This window comes from Mesoplodon bidens, assembly GCF_964165515.1.
Source record: "Mesoplodon bidens genome assembly, chromosome: 2".
NCBI classification, from domain to species: domain Eukaryota; kingdom Metazoa; phylum Chordata; class Mammalia; order Artiodactyla; family Ziphiidae; genus Mesoplodon; species Mesoplodon bidens.
In genome coordinates this window covers 68,739,155-68,764,354 of record NC_138177.1, presented here as the reverse complement: position 1 = coordinate 68,764,354, position 25,200 = coordinate 68,739,155, and the positions used below count along the sequence as shown (strand labels likewise).

At 43.9% G+C, this 25,200-nt stretch overlaps 1 protein-coding gene across 1 annotated transcript; it reads left to right on the top strand.

The window, feature by feature from the left end:
- Positions 1 to 241: 241 nt before the first annotated feature.
- LY9 (lymphocyte antigen 9) lies at positions 242 to 25,007 on the top strand (the record flags this gene model as incomplete). Its single annotated transcript, XM_081257900.1, has 10 exons — positions 242 to 320; positions 9,294 to 9,620; positions 13,583 to 13,858; positions 14,341 to 14,679; positions 16,083 to 16,352; positions 17,341 to 17,448; positions 18,439 to 18,492; positions 21,481 to 21,803; positions 22,171 to 22,242; positions 24,576 to 25,007. 10 exons carry the CDS (start codon positions 242 to 244, stop codon positions 24,642 to 24,644), a joined length of 1,917 nt encoding a protein of 638 aa, XP_081114026.1. The 3' UTR covers positions 24,645 to 25,007.
- Positions 25,008 to 25,200: the final 193 nt, after the last annotated feature.

The following is a 25,200-nucleotide window of genomic DNA, read 5'->3' as shown; positions in this document are numbered from 1 at the left end:
CCGAGTCTCACACTTGGACTCCCCCCCACATACCTTATGATTTCTCACTGTTGTAAATTGACTCCTGCAACTTGGCTTACTGGACTACCCTAGTCCCTGCCACCTGGCTCACCTGCCTCCCTCTAATATCCTCCCGCTCCCCGACTAAAGTCATCACTGCCTTGAGAAAGGCTTCGCCTGAAACGCCACACTAGAACAGTTGCCCTCACCTGGGCCTCTCAGTTTCCCCCTACTCGCCACTATGGTAACAGCCATCCTGCTGTACCATAAACATCTGCTTACTTGCATACTCTTCCTAGTAGTCTCTCAGCCCTTTGAGGGTAAGGTCTACTTTTTTCACCTTTCAGTTTCCAGTGACTAGCTCAGTATCAGCATATAGTAAGGGCTTAGTTCCTACATGCTTGGTAAGTCCATGAGCAGACACGGAGTCAACAGGCAGAGAAGAACGAGCCCAGAATGGCCCAAAGACAAAAATGGGAAAGGCACAGGCTTGGCTGCAGCTTCTTTAGCACAAAAACAAGGCTGGAAGGATCCAGGGACAAGACTTTTGGGACCGCCTCTACCTCCAACCACGAAGGACCACCAGATACCATTTTACCATCTTGGCCTGTTAGTGGTACAGTTGAGGGAGTTGTGTGAAAAGTCCTGGTGCATGGGTGGATGGAGAGAGAGGGGGCAGCTGGGGCAGGTATGGAGCTCCCCTCCCCACCTCTCCACACCAAGGAGTCCTGATGGCTTTGCTAGGCTATGCAGACTCCTCTGACATCTCCATGAGAATGTGATTATGACTAGTGTCTCCTGTCACTAGTCACAGTCTAGTCAGAAATAAGGTTCCCTTACTTCTTGGACTTTGATAAGTATCTCCCTGGCCTTCAGTGTGTGGAGGCTAGGTGCCCCAACAAGACTTGAAGAGAATCTATGTTGCTTTTAAGAACGTCACCAACGGTCTCCCATCAGTCACATCCTATAGACCCTTTGGTCCTTATCTTATATGACCGCTTGGTGGAATTTGACATTGGAACACTCCCTGCTTGAAACCCTCTCTTGAGGGTGCTCCAGGATGCTCTTCTCACTGGGTTCTCCTCACTCAATTATTCAACACCCATATGAGCTCCTGCTGGGAGCTGCAAAGGCACTGTGCTGAGACTGGGGATTCAAAGATGAAAAGAAGTTTCTGCAAGCATGTTGCTCACAGGCCAGGGGAAAAGTCACATAAATAGAAAAATAAAGTTATGTGAATGATTTAGCCTCAGGTGTAGTGGGGTGTGTGTGAAGCTTTTTGATCTGAATCCTGCCTCTGCTGCTTGCTAGCTCTGTGACCTTAGCAAATTACCTTCCAGTCAGTAAGACTCCCCCACTATCATTTATTTCCCTGAAGGTGGTTTTAGGGCTTAAAAGAATCATTCATAGGTTATACTGCTTTTAAGAATTCATATTCAAGCACTTCCCTGGTGGTCCAGCGGTTAAGAGTTCGCTATCCCAATGCAGGGTCCTGGGTTCGATCCCTGATCAGGGAACTAGATCCCCCGTGCTACAGCTAAAGATCCCGCATGTGGCAACAAAGATGCTGTGTGCCGCAACTAAGACCTGGCCCAGCCAAATAAACAAATACTTAAAGAAAAAAAAGAATTCATATTCAGTTTACTAAAAAAAAACCAAACAGACAAATTAAAAACCTGTCAGGGGCTTCCCTGGTGGCGCAGTGGTTGAGAGTCCGCCTGCCGATGCAGGGGACGCGGGTTCGTGTCCCGGTCTGGGAGGATCCCACATGCCGCGGAGCGGCTGGGCCCGTGAGCCATGGCTGCTGAGCCTGCGCGTCGGGAGCCTGTGCTCCGCAACGGGAGAGCCCACAACAGTGAGAGGCCCGCGTACTGCAAAAAAAAAAAAAAACCTGTCAGCCTTAAGTCCAGTTCAGCTTACAAACATATTGTTCCATTTACATGTGAGGAAACTTTTAATAACCCTTTTTAGGGGCTATTGATAATATTTGACTCGTTTTACAAATGTATAATTGATTCCCTTAAGGACTTCAAACCTCACTATTGAATGTCATATATTTAATTTCCTTCTAAAGTATTATAATCAACAAATAAGCCTCCCCAAATACTTAAAGAGAGCTTATAAATCTAATAATTAAAGTTTTAAATATGGTAATTCTTAAGTTGTTTTAAAATATTCAATACTTCATATATACTTAAGATTTCCAACTAAAATCGATGTAAATCAATTACTCAATTAAAACAGTTCAAATCAGAACCACAAAGTTAACTAATACTTTAATAAGCTGAATTTCTTAAACAATACATATGCTTAAACAAAAAGTATTAAATTATATCTTGAACATGTCTATTCTGAATTCCTTATCTTTCCAGGATTGAAAGATTCATAACTACAAAGGAAACAATCATCTCAATCCCAACTATTCCCTGGGCCACCTTCTCAACCAAGGACAGCTGCTTAATGACCAGATATCACTGAGACTTTAGCTGATGGTCCCTTTATTTACTTTGTTGATGCCCTCTAAAAGGCTGGTCTCGTGCCCTTGTCCCCTAGCTTCAATTTGCACACTGTGATATTACCTAATTTTTCCCCTTCCTGCAGCTACAGAACTTGATTTTTCCTTTGCATTTCTTTTTGCTCTTAAGATATTTAACTCTCTTTCCATTTAGGTGTAAAGAGCTTTGAACTTGCCAAAATTCTATACTCTTTTCATATTCTTCCAATCTTTAGGAATAGTACATATTAGAACCCCACATAACATTAAAAGTGAAGTCCAAAAAATGCAGTTGTGTAAAATGCAGGGTCATCTTAACTGTAAAGTTATTGAAGGGCTGGTTTGGGGCTCATGGTGAATCTATGCAACTAAATTTGGGACTATGGTTGCAGGATCCAAATTGCAGCCCAGGTTGGAGTTTGATGCTACCTGAAGGCAATGCCCAGTAAATAGGAGCCTGTGACTGGCTGGATTTCCAAGACAATAGCAGGGGTTCCAGACTTTCCAGTCATTTGCACCCTTTGCTGGTCTGGTACAAGGACACTGAGAAACTGGAGATGCTGGGACCAACCTGCCTCCACTCTGCTTCCCAACACTAGGTGCCTTTGCATTCATGGCCCAATGAGAATATTAGCTCTCTCTGTGTGAAGACAGGGGCTGGGTGAGTACAAGACCCCATTTGCCAACTGCATTATATCAAAACTCGAATTATTTTAGATTTTTATTGTACTTAATTACTATACTTAAATGATACTTCATTTGGATTCTGTCTATCACAAGACTGCATCTACCTATGTTCACAACTTCAAAGAAGGTCCTTCCAATGACATTTCCCTCACTAAGCCTCAGTTTCCTCATCTCTAAAATGGGGATAATAGGAGTACCAACCAAATAGGGTTGATGTGAGGATTAAAAGAGAAAACGTATGTAAAACTCCAAGCACAAAGCCTTACCCACAGCAATTACTCAACAGATGTTAGTGATTATTTTTATTATTAACAATATCTTTGAACCTTCTCTTCTTCTTTGTTCTCTCTTCCCATCCAGGCTGTCCCTGCTCTCATGCTCTCACCTGGGCTCCCTAGTGACCTGTCTTCTCATATCTCAGTCTCATTCCTTCCATCCACCTTCCACTCTGCTGCTGGAGTAATGTTTCTTCGAGTCCTTGAGTCATGCCATGCCTCTGCTCAAAAACACTTGCTGGACTATCACTGCCTGTAGTCTTATGTCTTAGTCCATTTGGGCCACTATAACAAAAATACCATAGGCTGTGTGCCTTATAAACAAGAAATTCAGTTCTGGAGGCTGGGAAGTCGAGGATCAAGGCACCAGCAGGTTTGGCGTCTGGTGAGAGCCTGCTTCCTGGTTCATAGACAGCCATCTTCTCACTGTGTCTTCACATAGCACAAGGGGTGAGGGAGCTCTCTGGGGTCTCTTGTATAAGGACACTAATCCCATTCTTGAGGGCTCCACCCTCAAGACCTCATCATCTCCCAAATGTTCCACTTCCTAAAACCATTGCATTTGGGATTAGACCTCAACATGTGAATGTTGGGGAGACACAAACATTTAGTCCATAGCTCCTAGGTTGTAAGACCCTTTATCTGAGCTGCGGCAACCATTCCTGGCCCCATGTCCTGCAGTTCTCTCTAGGCAACCATATTCTAACCACAGGGCCAGTACTAGAGTGAGGTGAGAGAAGTGTCTAAAGCACAAATTTAAGGAAGCCTTCCCTCTCAGGATTGTACAACATCAGCTCATGACCAGCCTCTGAAGAAGCTCTCCATGGGCAGAGGCCTGTTATCCTAATTGTCCCACTCTCTCCCTCCTTCCTCCCAGACTTCCTGAGTTCACATTCTCAGTAACTACAAAACTCAGAGCAAGCGACTTACTCTCCTTATACCTTAGTTTTCTCATCTATAGAATGGGGATGATAAAAAAAATACCTATCTCATAAAGCTGTTGTGAGGACTAATGAGTTAATTTGTGTCAAGTTTTAGAAGAGGGCCTAGCACCAGAGAAGCACTCACTGAATGTTAGCTAAAACCACACCCTCCACCATCCTGAAGTTTTCTAAGTCCTCTAATGTTATAGCCTAAGTAAACATATAAATCTCAAGATACAACAAGCTACAGCTTAACCAGCTATTACACTATCAATTAAAAGAAGTCAGCTTCCCAAGGCAAATAAAGGGAATTATGCTACACCCCCCCACAACTTACCTTCTCAGCTCAGCCAGTTCTACAACTGTCACCTGCAACATCCATCCTCAGCACAGTTTCCCTGGTGTTTTATCGGGATTAATTCAAGGTCTTTCAGTTGCACTGACAGGAAGCCAACACAAACTGGCTTAAGCAAAATAGGGAATTTATTAGACCATTGTATTAGTTATCCATTGCTGTGTAACAAACTGCAAAACTTAGCAGCTTAAAACAATAAACATTTATTATCTCACAGCTTCTGTGAATCAGGAATCCAGGCACAGCTTAGCTGGATGCCTCTGGCTCAGAGTCCCTCACTAAGCTACAGTCAAGGTGTCAGCCAGGGCTGCCACCATCTCAAGGCCCTCCTAGGGGAGAATCCACTTCCAATTTCATTCCTGTGGCTCTTGGAAGGCCTCAGGTTCTCATCGACCATTGGCCAGAAACATTAGTTCCATGCTGGATGCTGGCTGGAGGCCTTCCTTATCTTGGGGCCCTGCAGTTCACGGCATAATACCTGGCTCCTCGCATGAGCTCAGGGAGGGATGGGGGTGGAGAAAGAGAGCACAAGATGGAAGCCACCACATTCCATCCCTTCTGCCACATTCTGCTCACTAGAAGCAAGTCACAATATCTATCCCACACTCAAGAAGAGGTGATTACACTAGGGCATGAATACCAGGAGGTAGAGATCTTTAAGCGGCATCTTCAGAGCCAAGTTTAGAACTAAGTCTCCTGAGGCTGAAGCAAGTGATACCCGCTCTTGGTTTGCAAATCCCATGAAGGTTATTAATCGACTTCAGACCTCTACCCCAGCCTGAGCATGTGGGAGGAGTCCGTGGTGCTGTGTATAAACAACCCTCCCTGGGACACACACACACACACACACTCACATGCAATTGCGGAAGCTGTGGTAAGTGTTTCCTCCTTCAGCATGTTATCTGAATGTAGATCATCATGGCGAGCCCAGGGAGACAAACAGATGGCTGGGCTCTACAAACTTTCTCCAGTAAGCTACCAAAGAGTCAGCCACACATATCCTCTCCCTTTCTATGGACCCCTCTCCTCTTCCTGCTCATGGGTAAGTCCACACTATGGCCACCGCTGCTTGCTACTGGTATTCCTCTGAGGCTGGTCACATTTCTGCTGGGGATTCTAATTGTTAAAGGCAAGAAACTCTTCTCCTTTTGGTAATTATTCTGCAAGTTCCACCTTACTCTGAGCTCTGTATGTGTGTGTGTGAGTATGCAGGTTACACACCATGAATAGGTGACATTCTAGCCCCGGTCACAAATAACTCTGGACTCAGATTCTATTCCTCTCACCCTCACATTTTCCTGCTGAGAAATACTGGGTGATGAGTTTGTTCCCTGTACACTGTGGGTAAAACACACAGAGAGATACAGGGAACTTGTCCCGAGGATAAGCCACCTGTCAATTTCCTAGGGAAGAATGGAACTGCTGGAGCTTCTTTCTACATCCTGCCTTGTTTATCACATGTATGGAGACTTCATTGGGGATCTGGAGATGGTCTGGTTGCCCTCAGCTAGGTGGCTTCTATGTGAATATCCTTTCTCCCCACCATCCTACCTCCCCCTCAAGGCCCAAGTCCGGCTAGTTTCTGAGAAACATTTCACAAGAGCACTTTCTATTTCATCTTTGCTCACCACTCTCCAGTGGGCAGAGCTAACCCAGTACCCCAGGGAGGATCTCAACCACCTGGGACTGTGGCAGTTACTGTCAGTCTGGAATCCTTCTTCCTCACCAGGGATTTAGGGAGGATAATGAAGGTAGTACTAAGTACCTGACAGCAGTGAGGATGGAGGTGGGGATGGGCAGTGAGGAAAACTCTAGAAAACTCTTAGAAGCATGTATGGGGGTAGAGGGAGCTTAGACCTCAAGGCTGAATTTTATTTTGACCTCCCTTCACTTTTCTTGGCTGTGTTGGGTCTTCGTTGCTGTGCATGGGCTTCTCATTGCGGTGGCTTCTCTTGCTGCAGAGCACGGACTCTGGGGCGCATGGGTTTCAGTAGTTGTGGCACAAGGGCTTAGTTGCTCTGTGGCACGTGGGATCTTTCCAGACCAGGGATCGAACCTGTGTCCCCTGCATTGGCAGGTGGATTCTTAACCAGTGTGCCACCAGGGAAGCCCCCTCTCTTCACTTTCTATTTCATCTTTGCTCACCATAAAAACACAGGTGGCAGCAGGGCTGTTTATATCCACACCCAGCTCTCGAGGTGCTTCTTGGCTATGTTGGATAAACCTGGAATTAGCCACATCCAACGACCTCCAAGCCTCAGATGGTCAATGCAGGGAATTTCAAACAGTTCACGGCAAAGAGACATCTCCCTCTGTCTGGCTCCACCAATTAGGGTTACCTCAAACCTCACTGTTTGGGTCTAGAAGGGAGTTTCCTTGAGGATTTTGTGTTTCCAAGGAGTTGTTTCAGGAACTTGGGAGGCAGTAAGGTGAAAAGTTTTGACCCCTCGCCCCCAGCTTTAGTACCAGGAATATTTGAAATTAAGTCCTTGCTCCATCATTTCTTAGGTGTGTGAGCCTCTATTTCTTAAGTGTAGAATACAAATAATAAGATGTATTATGCAAGACTGTTTTATAGATAGAGATGGTATGTGTACAGTGCTTGGCACGTAGTTGGTGGAAGCTATGTTTGTTATTATGATAATCACTGTTAAGTACATTATTCTCAGACACTATTCAAGGATGGGCAAGTCAAATTCAGTTATCACAGTCTTTGAACCCCGCTTTAATTATTTGTCAGATGATGTAGTTCAAAAATAAGATGGCTGATACCTGGGACTCCTGTCACTCTGCAGGGAGCTGTGTAGCACTCTGCTACAATATGATCAGGACCACATCCTGTTCTTCCCACTGACAGTATGAGAGGCTTTGTTTATCGTTGATGTGAGGAAAGATGATGTCAAAACAAGTTCATATGAGCCCAGCCAAGACCAAGCACCTCTGGGTTTCCAGGATGGGGTGGTCAGTGCTTTTGGCCTCTATACTCTGGGGCATCACATACATAGAATCTGGGCTCTGCAACTGACCAAACCTGTGATTTCAGGCAAGTGGCTTAAACTCTCTAAATTTCAGTTCCTTATCAGAAAAACAGGGCTACTTATCCGATAATTTTGAGGATTAAATGAAGTGATTTCTACAAAGTGCCTAATACACACATAGCAAACTTAAGCAGTGTCTTCTGGATGAGAAGAGCTCTCTTTTAGGCAACCTCAAACCAACATCACATCAGCTAAGCTTCTGTCTTCTGAATCTGCCCCCAGAGTCTACCTGAACTGACACTTTCATGTCCAGGGTTCCTAGTCCTTTGTCCTCCCTAGCTACCATGCCACAAGGTCCAAGTGCTCTGCTGATGGGGGTCTGGGCAGAGACCCCCTTGGCCTGCACCAATCTCTTCTCTGTGTCTACGGAACCTGTGACCTTTAGGCTTTCAAAACACTTCAACCTTTTCCCATCTGTCCAGGCTGTACTTTGGACACTCCTCTCTCTCTAACATTTTCTACATATTTTTCTACATATTTTCTACATATTTTTCCACCCAGAATTCCTGGTGTAGTCTGGGTCCTGAACCCATCTGAGTTGGTCTAGGGTTTACAGAGCGCTCTCTAGAGCCTCAGAAGCCCTGGAATCTGGAAATCCAGGCTGGGGTCACCCAGCAGATACTCACAGGACCTCTACAAGGAAATAAGCTGTCAGGCCTCTGGAACCCTTGGTAACAATGGTTATCAGAGATCTGAGTCTTTCCTGAGATGAGGAAATCAGGTATTGAATCAATGCTACCTACCTATTCCCAACCCCAAACCTTGTTCCCAAGCACAGACCAGATTTCCCTGGCCAAGCCAAAGTCAGGCTGAGATCCGTGGACAATGATGGAAAGGTAAGGTGATAATAGAGGTGAGAGGTTCTCCTTTTATTCCCAATATTTTATTATGAAAATTCTCAAATGTACAGAAAACTTGAAGGAATTTTTCAGTGAACACTCAGATACCTCCCAGCTCAGTTCTATCACTGGTGTTTTACTTTACTTCCTTTATCACACACCTATTCATCTATCCACCCTTTTAGCCATCCATCAATCCATCTTGTTTTTTTTAAAGATGCTCCATATTTTACTGCATTAGTTCTTTACGATTTACAGCAACCTGATTTTATTTCATCTCTACCACATTCCTGGAGGAAGATGGTACAGGTGTGAACATTTCTATCTTACAGATGAGTAGACTGATTCTCAGAGAAATTCAGAAATTAATCGAAAGCCACAATGCTAATTTCCCTGTAGGAATAGAAACCTATAAAGTCTGTTTTACTGATTATTGTAGCTACATTCCTGGGAGAGAATGTTTGGGAAGTGAATGAATGGATGAATGAGGTCCATTTGCTAAGCAATGGACCTAGAGGGAGGACAGCCAAAATATCATTTCATTTCTCAACATCTGGCATTTATTACCAATATGTGTTTATTGAATGAATGAATGCATGCATGCATGAATAAATGAACAAACAAATGAACGCTGGCGTGAGGACTCCAGCTCCTCCTCCAAGTCCCTCTTTTGTCTCTGCAGGGCTAGGGGCCTCTGAAAAGGACTCAGCCCCAACAGTGGTGAAAGGGATTCTAGGAGGTTCGGTGATTCTCTCCGTGAATATTTCAGTAGACACAGAAATTGAGCACATCACCTGGAGTGGTCCCCAAGAAGCTTTGGCTTTAGTAGATGCAAGAGGAAAGATTACCTTTATAGACAAAAGCTACCAGGGGCGAATAAACGTCACCCAGAACAACTCCTTGTCTATCAACAAGCTCACTCTGAAAGATGCAGGATCCTACAAAGCCCAGATAAACCAAAAGAATTCTGAAGTCACCACAAGTGAGAAATTCACCCTGTCTATCTATGGTGAGTTCCAGAGAGCGTCTGTGGGTTTTGACCTTTTATTTTTAAAAGCAGGGTTTTTTCCTCTCCAGGAATTAATCTCTCTAGGACAAAGAGAACTATCACATTGGTCCTTTTCCCCCAATTCCATAAATACAGATGTCAAGAGTGAAGAACAGCCAAAATGTGTTTAAGAGCTATTTGGATTCTGTTTTCTGCCATTTGGATTCTCTCTCTGTGTTAATATCCTTTATCCATCTGTATTAGCTTGCTAGAGCTGCCATAACAAAATATCAGACTGGGTGGTTTAAACAACAAAAATTTGTTTTCTCACAATTCTAGAGGGTAGAAGTCCAAAGTCAAGGTGTCAACAAGTTTGATTTCTTCTGAGACTCATGCCTTGGCTTGCAGATGGCCACCTTCTTGATGTGTCCTCACATGGTCGTCCATCTATCTGTGTTGTCTGTGTCTTAGTCTCCTCTTTTTACAAGGACACCAGTCATACTGGATTAAGACCCACATTACAACCCCATTTTAACTTAATTATCTCTTTAAAATCTCTATCTCCAGACACAGTCACATTCTGAGGTAACAGGGATTATGAATTCAACATATGAATTTTGATTCAGCCCATAACACTCTGCCCTCTGGCACCCCAGAACTCATGTCTTTCTCACAAAATACATTCACTCCATCTCAACAGCTCCCAAAGTCTTAACCCATTCCAACTTCAAGTCCAAAATCTTATCTAGATATCATCTAAATCATGTATAAGTGAGACTTAAGGTATAAGTCATCATAGGCAAAATTCCTCTCCAGTTGTGAACCTTTGAAACCAGACAAGTTACCTGCTTTCATGATGAGACAGGCACAACATAGACATTTGCATTCCAAAAGGGAGAAATCTGAAAGAAGAAATGGGTCACAGGTCCCAAACAAGTCTAAAACCTATTAGGGCAAATTCTATTAGACTTTTTAAAAATTTTTATTGGGTTATCTATTTTATATATAGTAGTGTGTATATGTCAATCCAATTTATTCCCCCCCCTTACCACCTGGTAACCATAAGTTTATTTTCTGCATCTGTAACTCTATTTCTATTTTGTAGATAAGTTCATTTGTACCCTTTTTTTAGATTCCACATATGAGTGATGTCATATGATATTTGTCTTTCTCTGTCTGACTTACTTCACTCAGTATGACAATCTCTAGGTCCATCCATGTTGCTATAAATGGCATTATTTCATTCTTTTTTATGGCAGAGTAATATTCCATTGTACATATATATACCACATCTTTTTTTTTGATGATGCATTTTCTTTTTTTTAAATAAATTTTATTTATTTATATATTTATTTTTGGCTGCATTGGGTTTTTTGTTGCTGCATGAGAGCTTTCTCTAGTTGCAGTGAGCAGGGGCCACTCTTCGTTGCGGTGCATAGGCTTCTCATTGTGGTGGCTTCTCTTGTTGCAGAGCATGGGCTCTAGGCACGCAGGCTCAGTAGTTGTGGTGCATGGGCTTAGTTGCTCCACGGCATGTGGGATCTTCCCGGACCAGGGCTCAAACCCATATCCCCTGCATTGGCAGGCAGATTCTTAACAATTGCACCGCTAAGGAAGTCTCCACATCTTCTTAGGTCTGAGAATAATCCCCCTTGGCACTATGATTTATCGTCTTTGTCCACTGGGTGGCAGCCACACCTCCTTGGTCCTGGGCCCTGGCCAGCAGCCCTGCCCGCTGGAACCAAGGAGGAAACCACACCACCAATGGCCCCTGGGCCTATGACCTTTAGGCCTGTGGTGCCAGTGGCAGACCTGTTGACCTCTGAACTGCCCTTGGGGTCATTCTTCCCTTTTCTTGAAGGATAAAGCATGGTCTCAGCTGGACATCTCTATTGGCTTAGCCTATAAAATCCCCCAAATCTGACAGCCTTCCTTCATTTTGTCCCATCTGTGTCCCTTCAGAATTTCTACTGAAATGGTTGACTGGATCCTTGAATTACACCATTGTCTATCCATACTCTCAGTGTTTCCTCCAGACACAAATTCTCATTTTTTGCTATATAGATAGGCTGAGAATTTTCCAAATCTTTAAATTCTGGTTTCTTCTTGCTTAACAATTCCTTCCTCAATTTATCTTTCTTCTCTCACATTTTACTACAAGCAAATGGAGAAAACAGGCAGTGCCCTCAACGCTTTGCTTGGAGATCTCCTTAACTAAATACCCAGTTCATCACTTAAATGTTCTACTTTCTACAAAACAATAGAACATAATTTGTCTAAGTTCTTTGCCACTTTATAAGTATCACCTTTCCTCCAGTAACATGCTCTTCATTTTCAACTATTACCTTACCAGCCACACGTTTAATGTTTATCTTTCTACCAATGTTATATTGACAATAATATGTCTATCTCTGGGATAATAGAAATTTCCTCTACAGCTCTCTTCTTTTCTTTCTGAGCTCTTACCAGAATCACATTTAACATCCATACTTCTATGAACTGTCTCTTGAAGACAATCTAGGCTTTTTCTAACATGCACCTTAAAACTCTTCCAGCCTCTATCCGTTAACCAGTTCCAAAGCCACTTCAATATTTTTGGGCATTCATTATAGCAGCACCCCAGTTCTGGTGCCAAAATCTGTGTTGGTTTGCTAGGGTTGTGATAACAAAATAGCACAGACTGAGTAACTTAAACAACAGAGATTTATTTTCTCACAAATCTGGGGCTGGTCATGAGGTCAGCAGGTTTTGTTTCTTCTGAGGCCTCTTTCCCTGGCTTGTGTATGGCCACCTTCTTTCCCTATGTCCTCATATGGTTGTCTCTCTGTCTGTGTTGTCTCTGTCCTAATCTCCTCTTCTTATAAGGACACCAGACATGTTGGATTAGGGACCATCCTAATGACCCTATTTTAAAATAATTACCTCCGTTTCCAAATACAGTCTTATATCCAAATACAATCACACTCTGAGGTACTTGGGGTTAGAATTTCAACATATGAACTTTGTGGGGACAGAATTTAGCCTATAACACTGTGTTTCTATTGGATTGTTTGACCTTTCTGATTGGTTTTTTAGGGTGCTCTGGATATATTATGGAAATGGAATTCTATGCAGTTAACAGAAATAGAATGAATCAACTTAATATGTACTAACATACAACAATTTCCAAGATATATTCTTAAAATTTTTAAAAGCTTAAGGTCAATATGTACAGCATGCTATTATATATATGTGTCTACAGCTAGAATATCTCTGGAAAGATCAACAAGAATCTCATAACTGTAATTGCCTCCAAGAACAATAATTCCTGGGGAGAGGAACTAGGTGGCTGGGGCAAGAAAGCTTGTTTCTTTGTGTGTGCGCATGTGTACCTTTTTGTATCTTTGCAATTTCAATTTTATGTATGTATTGCCTATTCAAAAAAGAAAAAGAAAATGAACTTACACACACACACAGAGGCTGTGAACAGAGGAGATGGAACAAAAGAAAAGGAGAGGACCAGGAAGAAAGTCTGGAAGCACAGTGGGTCCCAAATCTAGACCAAAAGGCAAGATCAACTCAAATTATAGAGGCAGAGCTTCCAAATGCCCAGTGTTTGAGGCTGGCTCATTCACCCATTTACTTACCAAACATTCATGAGTGTCTTTCATGGACCAGGCAGATGTTAGATGTTCAGACACAGACACTGGCTCTGTCCTTAAGGAATTCACTAACTGGTGGGGGAGAGAGAGAATAATCAGACTATTGTCATGTTGAGTCTTGGTGATAACAGCTGTAGAGGATACTATGGAAGCACAGAGGAAAGGCAATCAACCTAGCTTGCATGGTATACAAAGAGAAAAAAGAAGACTTCCCACTGAAACAGATAATGCTGGCCTCTTCCTTTGGCCCCCAGCTCCTCTACCAACACCACCTTTTTCCCTTAGCTCTTTCCAGCTGGGGAAGAAGTCTGAGTAGTCTTCCTATTGCCCTTGTTCCTGCAGAACAGCTGCAGGAGCCCCGAGTCACCATGAAGTCTGTGAACATGTCTGAGAACGCCTCCTGTAACATCACCCTTGTATGCTCCGTGAAGGGGACAGGGGAAGATGTTCAGTACTACTGGACTTCGAGGGATCCCCATGCTTCTGAATCCTGGGCGGGGCCTAGTCTCACCATCTCTTGGTTGCCCTGTGACCCAAACCTGCCATACATCTGCAGAGCCAAGAACCCAGTCAGCCAGAGCAGCTCCCGCCCTGTCCATGCCTGGCAGTTCTGTACAGGTAACTGGCTCCACTGAGGCCCTCCAGGGGATTCCAGAAACAGTCTAAGCAGCTATAGAGTCTAAACCCCAGGATGCTGGCAGGACACAGATGAGGTAGGGAGGTAAGAGAACAGGCCCGAAAATCCCTCTTTCTCTACCCTCAGGGAACTCTGAAACTCCAAGGGTCTATAACACAAGAGAGGGAAAGAGAGTATGGATGCAGAAATCCAGATTGCTCTTTGCTTGGGTAGGGGTGTCTCCTAGGGTGTCCTTAGAAGGGCAGAGAGGGAAGAAGAGGCCTGTGTATACAACAGGGAGAGCCAGGTGCATACCTGTGCATGACAAGTGGTCATGGGAAAGCAGCAGGGATGCCTCATCAGAGAAAGGGGGAAGGAGGCCTGGGCAGGAGGGTGTATCGGGCTATGGTCCCCTTCAGGCAGGCTGAGGGTCAAGGGATCAAGACCAGTGGCTGAAACTGCAATGTCTCACTTCTGGCTACAGATCTAGGAGCTTCCAGAGGAGGACCAATGGGAGAGACAGTGGCGGGGATCCTGGGGGAGTCCATCACCCTGTCCCTGGCGCTTCCAGACAGTCAGCACATAAACAACGTTGTCTGGATGTTTAACACTTCTATTATCAGCAAAGAGCGGGGAAAAGAATCAACAGCCAATCAACTCATTAAGTTCAAGGATCCAAATCAGAACACGGCGTGGGTCTCCAGTCAGGACTACTCCCTAAAGATTGGCCAGTTGAAGATGGAGGATGCCGGCCCCTACCACGCCTATGTGTGCTCAAACGCCAGAGTTGCCAGCACAAAACATATCAACCTGAGCATCTACCGTGAGTTTCTGAGTAGACCGCCCATCATTAGATTCATTCCCTGAAAAGTTTCTCCCCTTTGCTGCCTATCCCACATCCCTCCTCCTACAAAATGCCTCAGACTCACAGGACAGCTACTCAGTTCACACCAGTAAGTTCACAGGAGGACAATACAATCAGCAGCTGGGCAAATTCCCCTGGCCCAGGCCCCCTTCTTCTAGGCTTCCAGTTAAGCCTCAATCCACCAAATCCTGGTACTTGCTCTGTCCTCCTGCATTGATTACTGGGTGGGACAAGGAACTCTCCAACCTGTATTTTTATAGAACATTATCATTTTGCATAAAGGCAGAGCTGGCTGGGTAAAATCATAGAAGAGTGAGGAGAAAATCTTTATTGTCCTGTAACCCCCAAGAGCTTGGAAGGCTACTTGGCTTCCTTAAGTATGAGGGAAAGAACTCAGAGTCTTCCTCCTCAGCCCTGTGCTTCACAGGAGCTTAGCTGGACGGTTTGTATAATTTATATTTGCCAGCTCCTTCACCTGTACCATTCAGGCATGGTCAACCTATCCCCTGCCTGGGCGTGTTGGTGTCTCAGTACATGAGAAAAGAGTCACTGTCCATGGTCCTGTTAAAATATGCAAGTCAGCTAGTTCACATCTATTGCCTACTGTGACTCAAATATCAAAGAACCAGGAAGGGGCCTCCCTGGTGGCGCAGTGGTTGGGAGTCCGCCTGCCGATACAGGGGACGCGGGTTCGTGCCCCGGTCTGGGAGGATCCCACATGCCGCGGAGCGGCTGGGCCCGTGAGCCATGGCCGCTGAGCCTGCGCGTCCGGAGGCTGTGCTCCGCAACGGGAGAGGCCACAACAGTGAGAAGCCCGCATAACACAAAATAAATAAATTAATTAATTAAAAAAAAAGAACCAGGAAGAAGATCAAGCAAAAAGAATAAGAAATTGGGAACAAAGTGTGTCAGTCTTACGTTTCTTTTAAAATTGTTAACATTTATTAAGTGCTTACTCTGTGACAGTGCTGTGCTGACCTCTCCATATTCCCTATCTCATGTAAGTAAACAAATTAGATGATGGGACCTCAAAATGTAAGCCTTGAAGGGCCTCAGGGCACTTGGAAGTGTTGTGCTTATTTGTGTTGATTGGTTTGCTTGTTCTTCACAGTATAATATATAGAATGATGGGGTATCTTTTTTCACTTTTCATTAACCCCTCTATTTCCAAGGACCAAAGATGAGTAAAGTGATGAGTCTGAGATTTTAGAGCTATCAAAGAAAAGTCCAGGTGCACTACTGGAGACACCTTCCCAGCCCTAAGGCAGTGTCAACCCACAACTTCATGAATATATTTTGAATGGTAACTGCCCAGGGTGCAGCCCTGACTCCACATCTGGTCTGCCTTTCTCCTCACATAGGGAGGCTGAAGAAGCCAAAAGTCACTGGGAGCCTCGGGCTCACAGAGGACGGTGTCTGCAGGGTCAGCCTGACATGCTCAGTGGAGGACAATGGACACAACGTGACATACAGATGGAACCCCCTACAGAAAGGAGCTGTCGTGTCCCAAGGGGGAGCTCACCTCAGCGTCTCCTGGAGAAGTGGAGAAAAACACCCCAGCTTCACATGCAGAGCCAGCAATCCTGTCAGCAACAGCTCCCAGCAGTTTCTTTCTAGGGACCTCTGTCCAGGTTGCTCTCCTGTTCAGCCAGACCTCAGAGCCTTAAGTCCGCGGACCCAAGAGTTTTCATTCTGAGTGGTTCTTTATAAAGTGCAGTGAGGGAGTGTAAGTGAGAGTCTTTAGAGCAGCACATTCCAATAGAAATATAATGGAAACCACATAGGTAATTTAAATTTTTAATAGTCATATTAGAAAAAGCAAAAAGAAACAGGTAAAATTAATTTTAGTCATATAATTTAGTTAACCCAATATATCCAAAATATCATCAATTCAACATGTAGTCAAGATAAAAAATTATTCACGACATAATTTGCATTTCAGTTTGTACTAAGTCTTTGAAATCCAGTATGTTTTACACTTACAGCACATCTTAATTCAGATGCTAAATTCTCATGACCAGTAGTTGATCTGTATTCAGATTTCATAAAATTTGCAGCTGAAAAAATATATGTATATCCGAGTTGTTCCAAATATACTTATCAGTTTTTCAATAAGGAATAGAGTAGCTGATTTTTAATTTAAATTTTAATTAATTAAAATTAAAAAGGAAAGTCTACCCAGGATGTGAAAATGCTGTGTCAGGCTGTGTCTGGCAAATGGTTTTAGAGGCCCGATCAATAGTAATCTGGATTCACTGTCTAGAACTCTCCTTATGCCATATAGAGAGAGAGGGGCAGTTTAGTGCGATGGATAAGGGTGTTTTAGGATCTGACAGCCTGCATTCAAATCCCAGCTCAGGTACTTAAAACTCTGTGACACTGGGCAAGCAATAAACCTCTCTACCCAGGGACAGTGTCTGCCTTATTGCTATAATTTCTTGCCTGGAATATGACTGCTCAATAAATAGCTGTAGAATGAATGAATGAATGAAAAGGAATATTTCCTGCAATAGTATGGGATTTTAAGAAGCAGATAGGATGGCCTTTAAGTTTTGTCCATTGCTTGCCCCAACTCCCTTGTTGTTATTTATATTGATATCACTCAGTTCCTCTTCACAGGACCTGAGAGAAGGACAGCACTTTGGTCTGGGCTCTCCCTGATGGCTCTTTTCACCCTTCTGTGCTTTGGGATCTCTGGCTGGTGTTTTTGGAAGAAAAAAGGACCATGTGAGTTTCTGAGATCAATGATATCTGCAAGTACTAGGCCATTTCCCTAGGACCTCTGGAGACATCTTTGTCCTCTCATAATTCCCTCCTGCCCCTTCTCTCCCAAGACCTCATTTCTTCTCAGAATGATAGGGGAGGAGTGTCAGCTGGGACTCTTTAGTTGCAAATAATTGAAACCCAACTCAAACTAGCTTAGACAAGAAAGGGTGGGGAGAGGTGCAAGGGGAGTGGTTTATTATTTGGAGACTCACATAATCAGTCTATGGGCAAGGAAGAGAAGAGCTGGCCTAGAGACAAATGTCACCAGAGACTCAAAAGCCACCAGAGCTCTCCATCTCTCATCCCTATTTTTCCCTATAAGCCAGCTTAACTCTCTTAATACAGCCAGCTGAAGGGAAGGGGTGGGGGTGGAATGTACCAAAGCACAGCAACTGGTAGCTCCCGACTCACACATACTAGTAGTTCTGACACCAAGAAGGGGAAAAAGATGTTCCCCCTCCAACTCCAATTTGAAGAACCTCAGAAATCTCTCTGATTGGCTCAGCTTTAGGTCATGTGACTATTGCTTGGACTAATCACTGTGGGCAATGGAATGAGTGTTTGTGATTGGTAGCTCCTTCTGGAATGTCAGTATTGAAGTGGGAATGGAGTAGTTCCCAGGAAGAACAGATTGGTTAGAATATATAGGGTCCCTGGAAGAATTACTGTGAGCCAGCAAACCAAACTGATGAGTGGCTACCACAGAGGGGTTAGAGCTCTCCCTTCCAGAGAGATGGCAGGAAACTCGAGAGAATTCTCCTCAGCTGAAGATAAGCCTAGACTCTGGCCATCCTTTCCCACGGGCTTTTACTCTCATCAGGGTTCACTCTCCTCCCTAAAGCCTTTTCCCTATGTCCTCAGAAATCTCTCTCCCTCTCCTTTGACTCTCACAGAATCAGAGACTCTCTTCCCTCACAGCCCTAATAACCCTTCTCTAACTTGATTTCTCAGGTTCAGCCCCAGCCTTCAGTTCCAGTCAAGTTGAGGCTCCAGCTGACACACCAGGTAATATATCACCAGTGACACAGACTATGGGGTTCCCAGGCCAGATGGAAGCTCCAGAGTGTGGCTACTCAATGTGTGACCAGCAACGTGGGTACACCCAAGGGCTTGTTAGAAATGCAACTCTTGGGCACCACCCCAGAATACTGAACACGAATCTGCATTTTAACAAGATCTGTAGGTGAATCATATGCCTGTTAGAGTCTGAGAAGCAACGTGCTAAAAGAAGGTGGTTTGGAGAACAAAAGCCACAAACAGGCTGAACTCCTGAAAGATGGTAACCAGAGCTAGGAGAACTAGTCCTTCCTCCAGGGTCTCTAGGATTCCTCAGGCATTGACTGCCATCACTGGAGTGTGCCCCATGATGAGGATGAATTTACTGTCTCCACTCCAAGAATGGAGAAACAAAGACCAGATGAAGTAGTAAATCTGTGACAGAAGCAAAATTAAAACTTAGTTGAAATTAAAACTCATAAGAATGTTTAGATACCTATTACCCATAAGTATTACTGAGGCAGTGGTTTTCCAACTTTTGAAAAAGCTAAGGAATGCTTTCTTCAAACAAAATATTATGCAACATCCCCAAATCACAATGCACATAAAAGTGGAGCTGTTCTGATGAGTGTTGGGGTGGAGAGCTGAGATGCCTGCACCTTATTTTCCCGTCCCAAATCTCAGTGTCCTAAATTACCACCTTGAACTCTGAAGCTCTGGAGTTCTAAGGAATCCCCAAACTCTGGCCACTCAGTCAAACCCTGCTTTAAAAAACCCTATGTCACCTCTCATGGAGGGGATGCCCCAAGGAGATGGAATAGGCGGAGGGAATGTTGGTGGGGGGGAGCCAGGGGCTCAGAAATCCAACATTGCAGCCTTTTCTGATGGGAAAGTGTAACCAAGAAAAAGGGAGCATCAAATGGAAATGAGGCTAGACTTTGGAGATTCCTACCAGCTTCCTCCTTAGAGCTGGCAGAACAGACCCTGGTCTCCCTTAGCCTGAACCCTCCTTCCTTGGCACCCTGGGCACAGGAGGAGGAATAAAAAAGTTTTGGGGACACCACTGTCATCCCTGTCCCTCCTCCCTCCCCTGGCACCTCTCCTCAGTGCCCAAGGTCTGCTACTTTTATTTCTCCACTATCTCTCCAGAGTTTCCTCTTTGGAGACTCTGCCACTGCCTGAGTTCATGCTGTCATCAATTTTTTGTTTTATTAAACACGTTCTTCTTTTAATTGAAAAGTCACATATTCACATGGTATAAATTAAAAATAATCTCCTTCTAAATCCCATTCTCCAGCTCTCCCTGAAGAAACCTCCATTGTTAAGATATATGTATGTTTAAATCCTTTCAGAGCATTTTAATGCATTTACAAGCCATATATTCTTCATTTGATTACACATATGGGAGCCATCTATAACATTTTTCTGAACCTGCTTTTTTAACTTAACAGTAGATCCTAGCAATATTAGCGTACGTAGATTAAGACTGACTCCCATTTATTCCATTCTACAGATGTACCTTAATTTATTCAACAAGTCCTTATTAACAGACATTCCCATTCCTTGTAACTTCTTCCCTGAAATATTGTAATAGTTTCCTAACTGGCCATTCCCTCTCCAGAACTTTTCCTTTCTTTCCCTTCTGCTCCCCCTTTGCAAAGCTTAATTCTTAATTCTGCTCTAAAACCATCAATGGCTCCTCATGGCTTTTTCTGTTACTCAAAAGGCAAGATAATCTAGTAGTCATGTGTATGAGTCCTGAGGTCAGATAATCTTGTGTTTTTATCCTAGCTCTCCTCCTTTTTAGTGATCTTGGGCAATTCAGCCTCTAAGCCTTAGTTTCCTTACTTTGCAAAATGAAGGCACCAACCTCTCAGTTGCTGTGAGGACTGCGTGGGGCAGCACCCACAGTGTGCACTCAATAGGTGATAACTATGATTATCGCTCAGTATTGGGCCAGGCCAACTTTTGTCTACTTTTTTCCTACACAAAGTGCATAGGGGGCAGTATTGAGTAGCAGTTAAGAACACCAGGGACCAGACTACCTGCATTCAGATCCTGGCCCTCCCACTTACTTAGGCAAATATTCAACCTTTATGTGCTCCAATTTCCTCATCTGCGAAACATAAATAAGAATAGTTATTGTCTAGGCTTCATGGGGTTTTATGCAGGTTAAATGAATTTATTCATGAAAAACATTTAGAACAGTGACTGACACATAGTAAGCACTTAATAAGTTCGAGCCATTATTATTCTACACTTAGATCAAATGGGTTGCTTGATATGTCCCAAAGGCAGTAGACATCCACCCAGTTGTTCATAACAGGCACCCATTCTGATTGTCCTATGCCCAAACCATTGTGGTTGTTAAATATTTTAAGTATCATCCTTTCCCAAAAGAGAGGGTACCTCAGGTTTCATAACTGCCTTTAATCATGCTGTTCTCTCTACCAAGAATACATCAAAGTCCTGCCCCAATGTCAAGGCCTACCTTAATTCTGCCACTTCACAAGTTCTTCTCTGCTTCCTAACCAGAGACCACCTCCTCTCACTTCTGCACTTTCCTCATACTTTTCCTATGACACTTGTCACAGTTGGCCTTACATTAGTTGATTTATGTATAGATCTGACCCCCAGGTAGACAGTGTACTCCTTCAGGACCAGGTCTAATTCACCTTTGTGTTTCCCCAGAGTACCTGTCATGGCAGTTAGGATGGTTTATTCAGCGGGGCCAGTCCTGCTCACTGAGGACTCCTAAGTCCATCACATACCACACTCGATGAATGCTTATCAAATGAATGAATAAGTGAATGCTTGAAAGGAAGAAGGAAGGGGTAATGGAATGGAGTCCTGTTAGGGAAGACAGGAAAACACCTTCTTCTCCAGTTCTCTAGGCCTCGTCTGGGGTAGGAGTCAGAGCAGCTTGGATCCTTGCACAAAGCAAGAGAGAGAAGGGGGCTGGCACACGTTTTACCAACCCTGCACAATGTGTTCCAGAGCCCACTGCTGACCACATAGCATGCTCCATGCTCTCCCAAGGGTATGAGAACCTGGACACTTTCCCTAAGACTGCCAGGCACGTCTCCGACAGCAGCTCTGACAGCAATGGAACAACTGAGGAGGATGAGGAGAGGACAGAGATGCACCAACCCGTCAATGGAAGAGACCAGGTGTGTGATTTGGTCACTCAGGAGGATGCTGGACATGACTCAGACTCTGAGGGGCAAGCAGAGTATTATCTCGTCACTCCAGATGACACGATACCGGTGCTTGCGATTGAAGGGGAAACTGTGTATACACAGGTGTTCCTTGACTTTCAGGTGAGCTCTTTTGATCAGTACACCTTCCCTCCCCCTCCCCCTTCTAGGACAATCCAGTAACCTGAAAGATAATCTCTCCAAACTGGGTGACAGGACCAGTGGTGCAAGGGCAGAGAATTGTGATTCTATCCATGTTTACCAACCTTGGGGTCCCTTGAAATGAAGGAACTTCTCTCCCATTCTTGGGCCGTAAATAAGGGAGGTGTTGGGAAACCAGAGGCGGTGTTTCCACTGCACTAAGGCAGTTCCCACCCTCTATATGTAATCAGAACCTGGTGGGATGCCCCTTTTCCTCAAGAGTTGAGGGCAAATCTCTGGAAAGCTCTTGTCTGGTGATTATGGATATCCTGGTGTTGGTCTGTTACAGAGACAGACCCCAGTTCCTCAGAAGGAAGAGAGGTCAGCCACAATCTACTGCTCTATACAGAAATCTCAGAAGGTGAGAACAATTTTCTCTGTATCCTAAGGCCCATAAAGTGAGGAAATATTGCCCAGACCATGTTAACTGCAAGCAGAGGAGCTCAAGTTCCACTCACTGTGGGCCCCCCGACACACTCCATGGTGCATAGAGATACTGAAACAAATATTCCTGATTTGCATCTGTGTGGACAAAAGCTGAACATTTCTAATTAATTTAATGATATCTTCTATTGATTAATCTTAACACTACCAGAATAAGAGTCTGTAAACCCAAACACTGTATGGTCCATGTATGTTTCTAAATCTATCTCTAATCCATCAAAATTGCAACTTCTCAAAACAATTGGAAATTAGCCAACAGTCTAATGCCAAGATTTTTTGGACTATGTGCTATTAACTACAGCACATTGGTGTCATTAGAGTGTTAAAACATCCCTTAAACATAGAATTTCCCATTAATAATAAGTTTATATAAAGTTTTACAGTTTACAAAACATTAGCAAACATATTCTCATCTGATCCTTAAAACAACTCTACAAGTGTGCTGTCATCCAAACTTTATAGCCAGAGAAGCTGAGATTCAGAAAATTAAATTTGCTTAAGTTCACACAGATAGTGGTTGAAATTTCAATATTAAAAACCACAAGGAGTTTTTAAATAATCCTGAAAAGCCTTAAACAATTAACCTTGATCTGAATCTGGCTGTCCATTCTACTTTCACTTTCCTGAAAATATTGGGTCCATTCATACCTTTGCTTTCAAGTCTCCCCCAGAATTTCCTCCCTGTAATATGTTTGAACAAGATTTTTTTTTAACTCTCAAAGTTTTTCAATTATGCTACTTCTCTGTGATTGATGAGTCAATCAGTAGATATTTATTGAATACCTTTTGTTTGCCCAGAACTGGGCTGAGTGCTATGGGGATTCAAATACGTTTAAGACACCACTTTTTTTTTTTTTTTTTGCGGTACGCGGGCCTCTCACTGTTGTGGCCTCTCCCGTTGCGGAGCACAGGCTCCGGACGCGCAGGCTCAGCGGCCATGGCTCACAGGCCCAGCCGCTCCGCGGCATGTGGGATCTGCCCGGACCGGGCCACGAACCCGTGTCCCCTGCATCGGCAGGCGGACTCTCAACCACTGCACCACCAGGGAAGCCAATAAGGCACCACTTTTGACTTTGAAGACTTGTTATCTACCTTTGATGTAGGAGAGTTGGATTGATTTAGTCACCTGAAAGGGGAGAGAAAATACTCTACATGACTACTTATTACGTGTGCAGTTCCCAAGGGTTTTTCGGACATTGGAAATGGTGGACAGCACTGCATGGAGGTAGCCAGGAAAGGCTTCATGAAAAAAGTAATTTGGATAAGGCCTTAAAAGATGGATAGAATTTGCTCAGTAAAACACTTGTGAAAATACACAGTTTGGTTCAACCATCATCTGCCTCATGTCCTGATTTCTAGAGCATGGCCTAATGCCTAGCTAGCTAGAAACTTTATCTTTGGCCTCAAGGCCAAATCTGTACTGCTCACTACGTTCACTAAAGCTGCTTGGGCCTGGCCCATTGTGTTTGGGTCAATACTGGTCAATCTTAAAGTCATGGACAGCAGTCCCTGCTCTGAGTTTCAGAATGGTCATGTGACACCCCCCACCTTGTCTGGTCAGTCTTGCATGACTCCCAACACCACTCCAGGAACTCAAGACCCCTAAAACCACCCTCACCCAAAATATAAGTGGAAATCAGTACATTTTCTCAGCCAAATTCTAGAAAGAATTTATTCCTTGCCCTCAGAATTTTCAGGACCAGGAATTCTGGTTCTGGGTCTCCTAAGACCATTATTTCCCACTTGATCAGGAAATTCTCAAACCTACTTCAGTTATTTTCTGACACTTGTCTTTGCATGATATCTCAAAGAAGGTTTGTGCTATTTCCAAGCTATTGATGGTACCTAACCTCCTTTCTGCATCAGCTCAAGTCTCATCTTCACTTTAGAGCTTTTCCTGAACACTCTCAGACAAGGGATCCTCAGAACCCTTGGAATATGAAGGTCTAATGGTTTGGACTATTACTTTGGAACTTAGCCTCTATCACCTGAATTATCTTTATATAAATGTCTGTATTGTTTCTCTCGTTAGGGTAGAGACTGGGATCATTAGACTGTAGCTTCATGAGAGCAAGGCCTTTTATTGTCATTTTTGAACACCCTCAATTTGCTGCACTAAACTGTCTTATATCTCCCTTCCAAAGAGCCTAGAGCATGGCCCTCACCATTAGGAGATTCTCCGTAAATGCTTGGCATCAGCTTGGATAATTGCTTTATTAACCATATTATTGTGTGTCTTTTGGCTCACAGGTGGTGCCAGCACCGCAACAGAATGATCTTGAGTCTCCTGAAATATCTACCTATGAAAATGTCCCCTGAAAAGCAGCTGCCTCCCTCCATGAGGTTGGAGTACTGGACCTAATAGGGTCTGGGGCTCCTGCAGGCAGAAGCACTTCAGAATTTCCTTCAGTGTCTCAGCGATGCCTGGATTTGTGCCTCCCCCTTCCTCTCACCCCCATGACTTCCCAAACCCATTAACAGCTCAGACAACTTCTGGGCTCCGTTTGTCTCCTTGCATGCTCATACTGTTTCTGCCTCTCAGCTCAGATGCACACCTCAAAACTCTGCCAAGGCTTGTCATGTTGTTGAAGGGGACCTGGACCTTCACATGTTCCTCTAAACAGCTGCTAAGATAAATCCAACAGATATTCTCACTTACAGACACAAAGATCTAGATGAAATCATGACCACAGTAGTATTTTTTTAAATAAAAGGCTACAAATAACCTAAGTGTCCATTTAGTAGGAATCTGGTTAAGCACATGAAAGTATACCCATGCAATGGCAAACCCTGCCGCTTCTGTAAAGAAAGGAAAGACTAATATAGAATGAGCTCTGGGCTTCCCGGTGGCACAGTGGTTGAGAGTCCGCCTGCC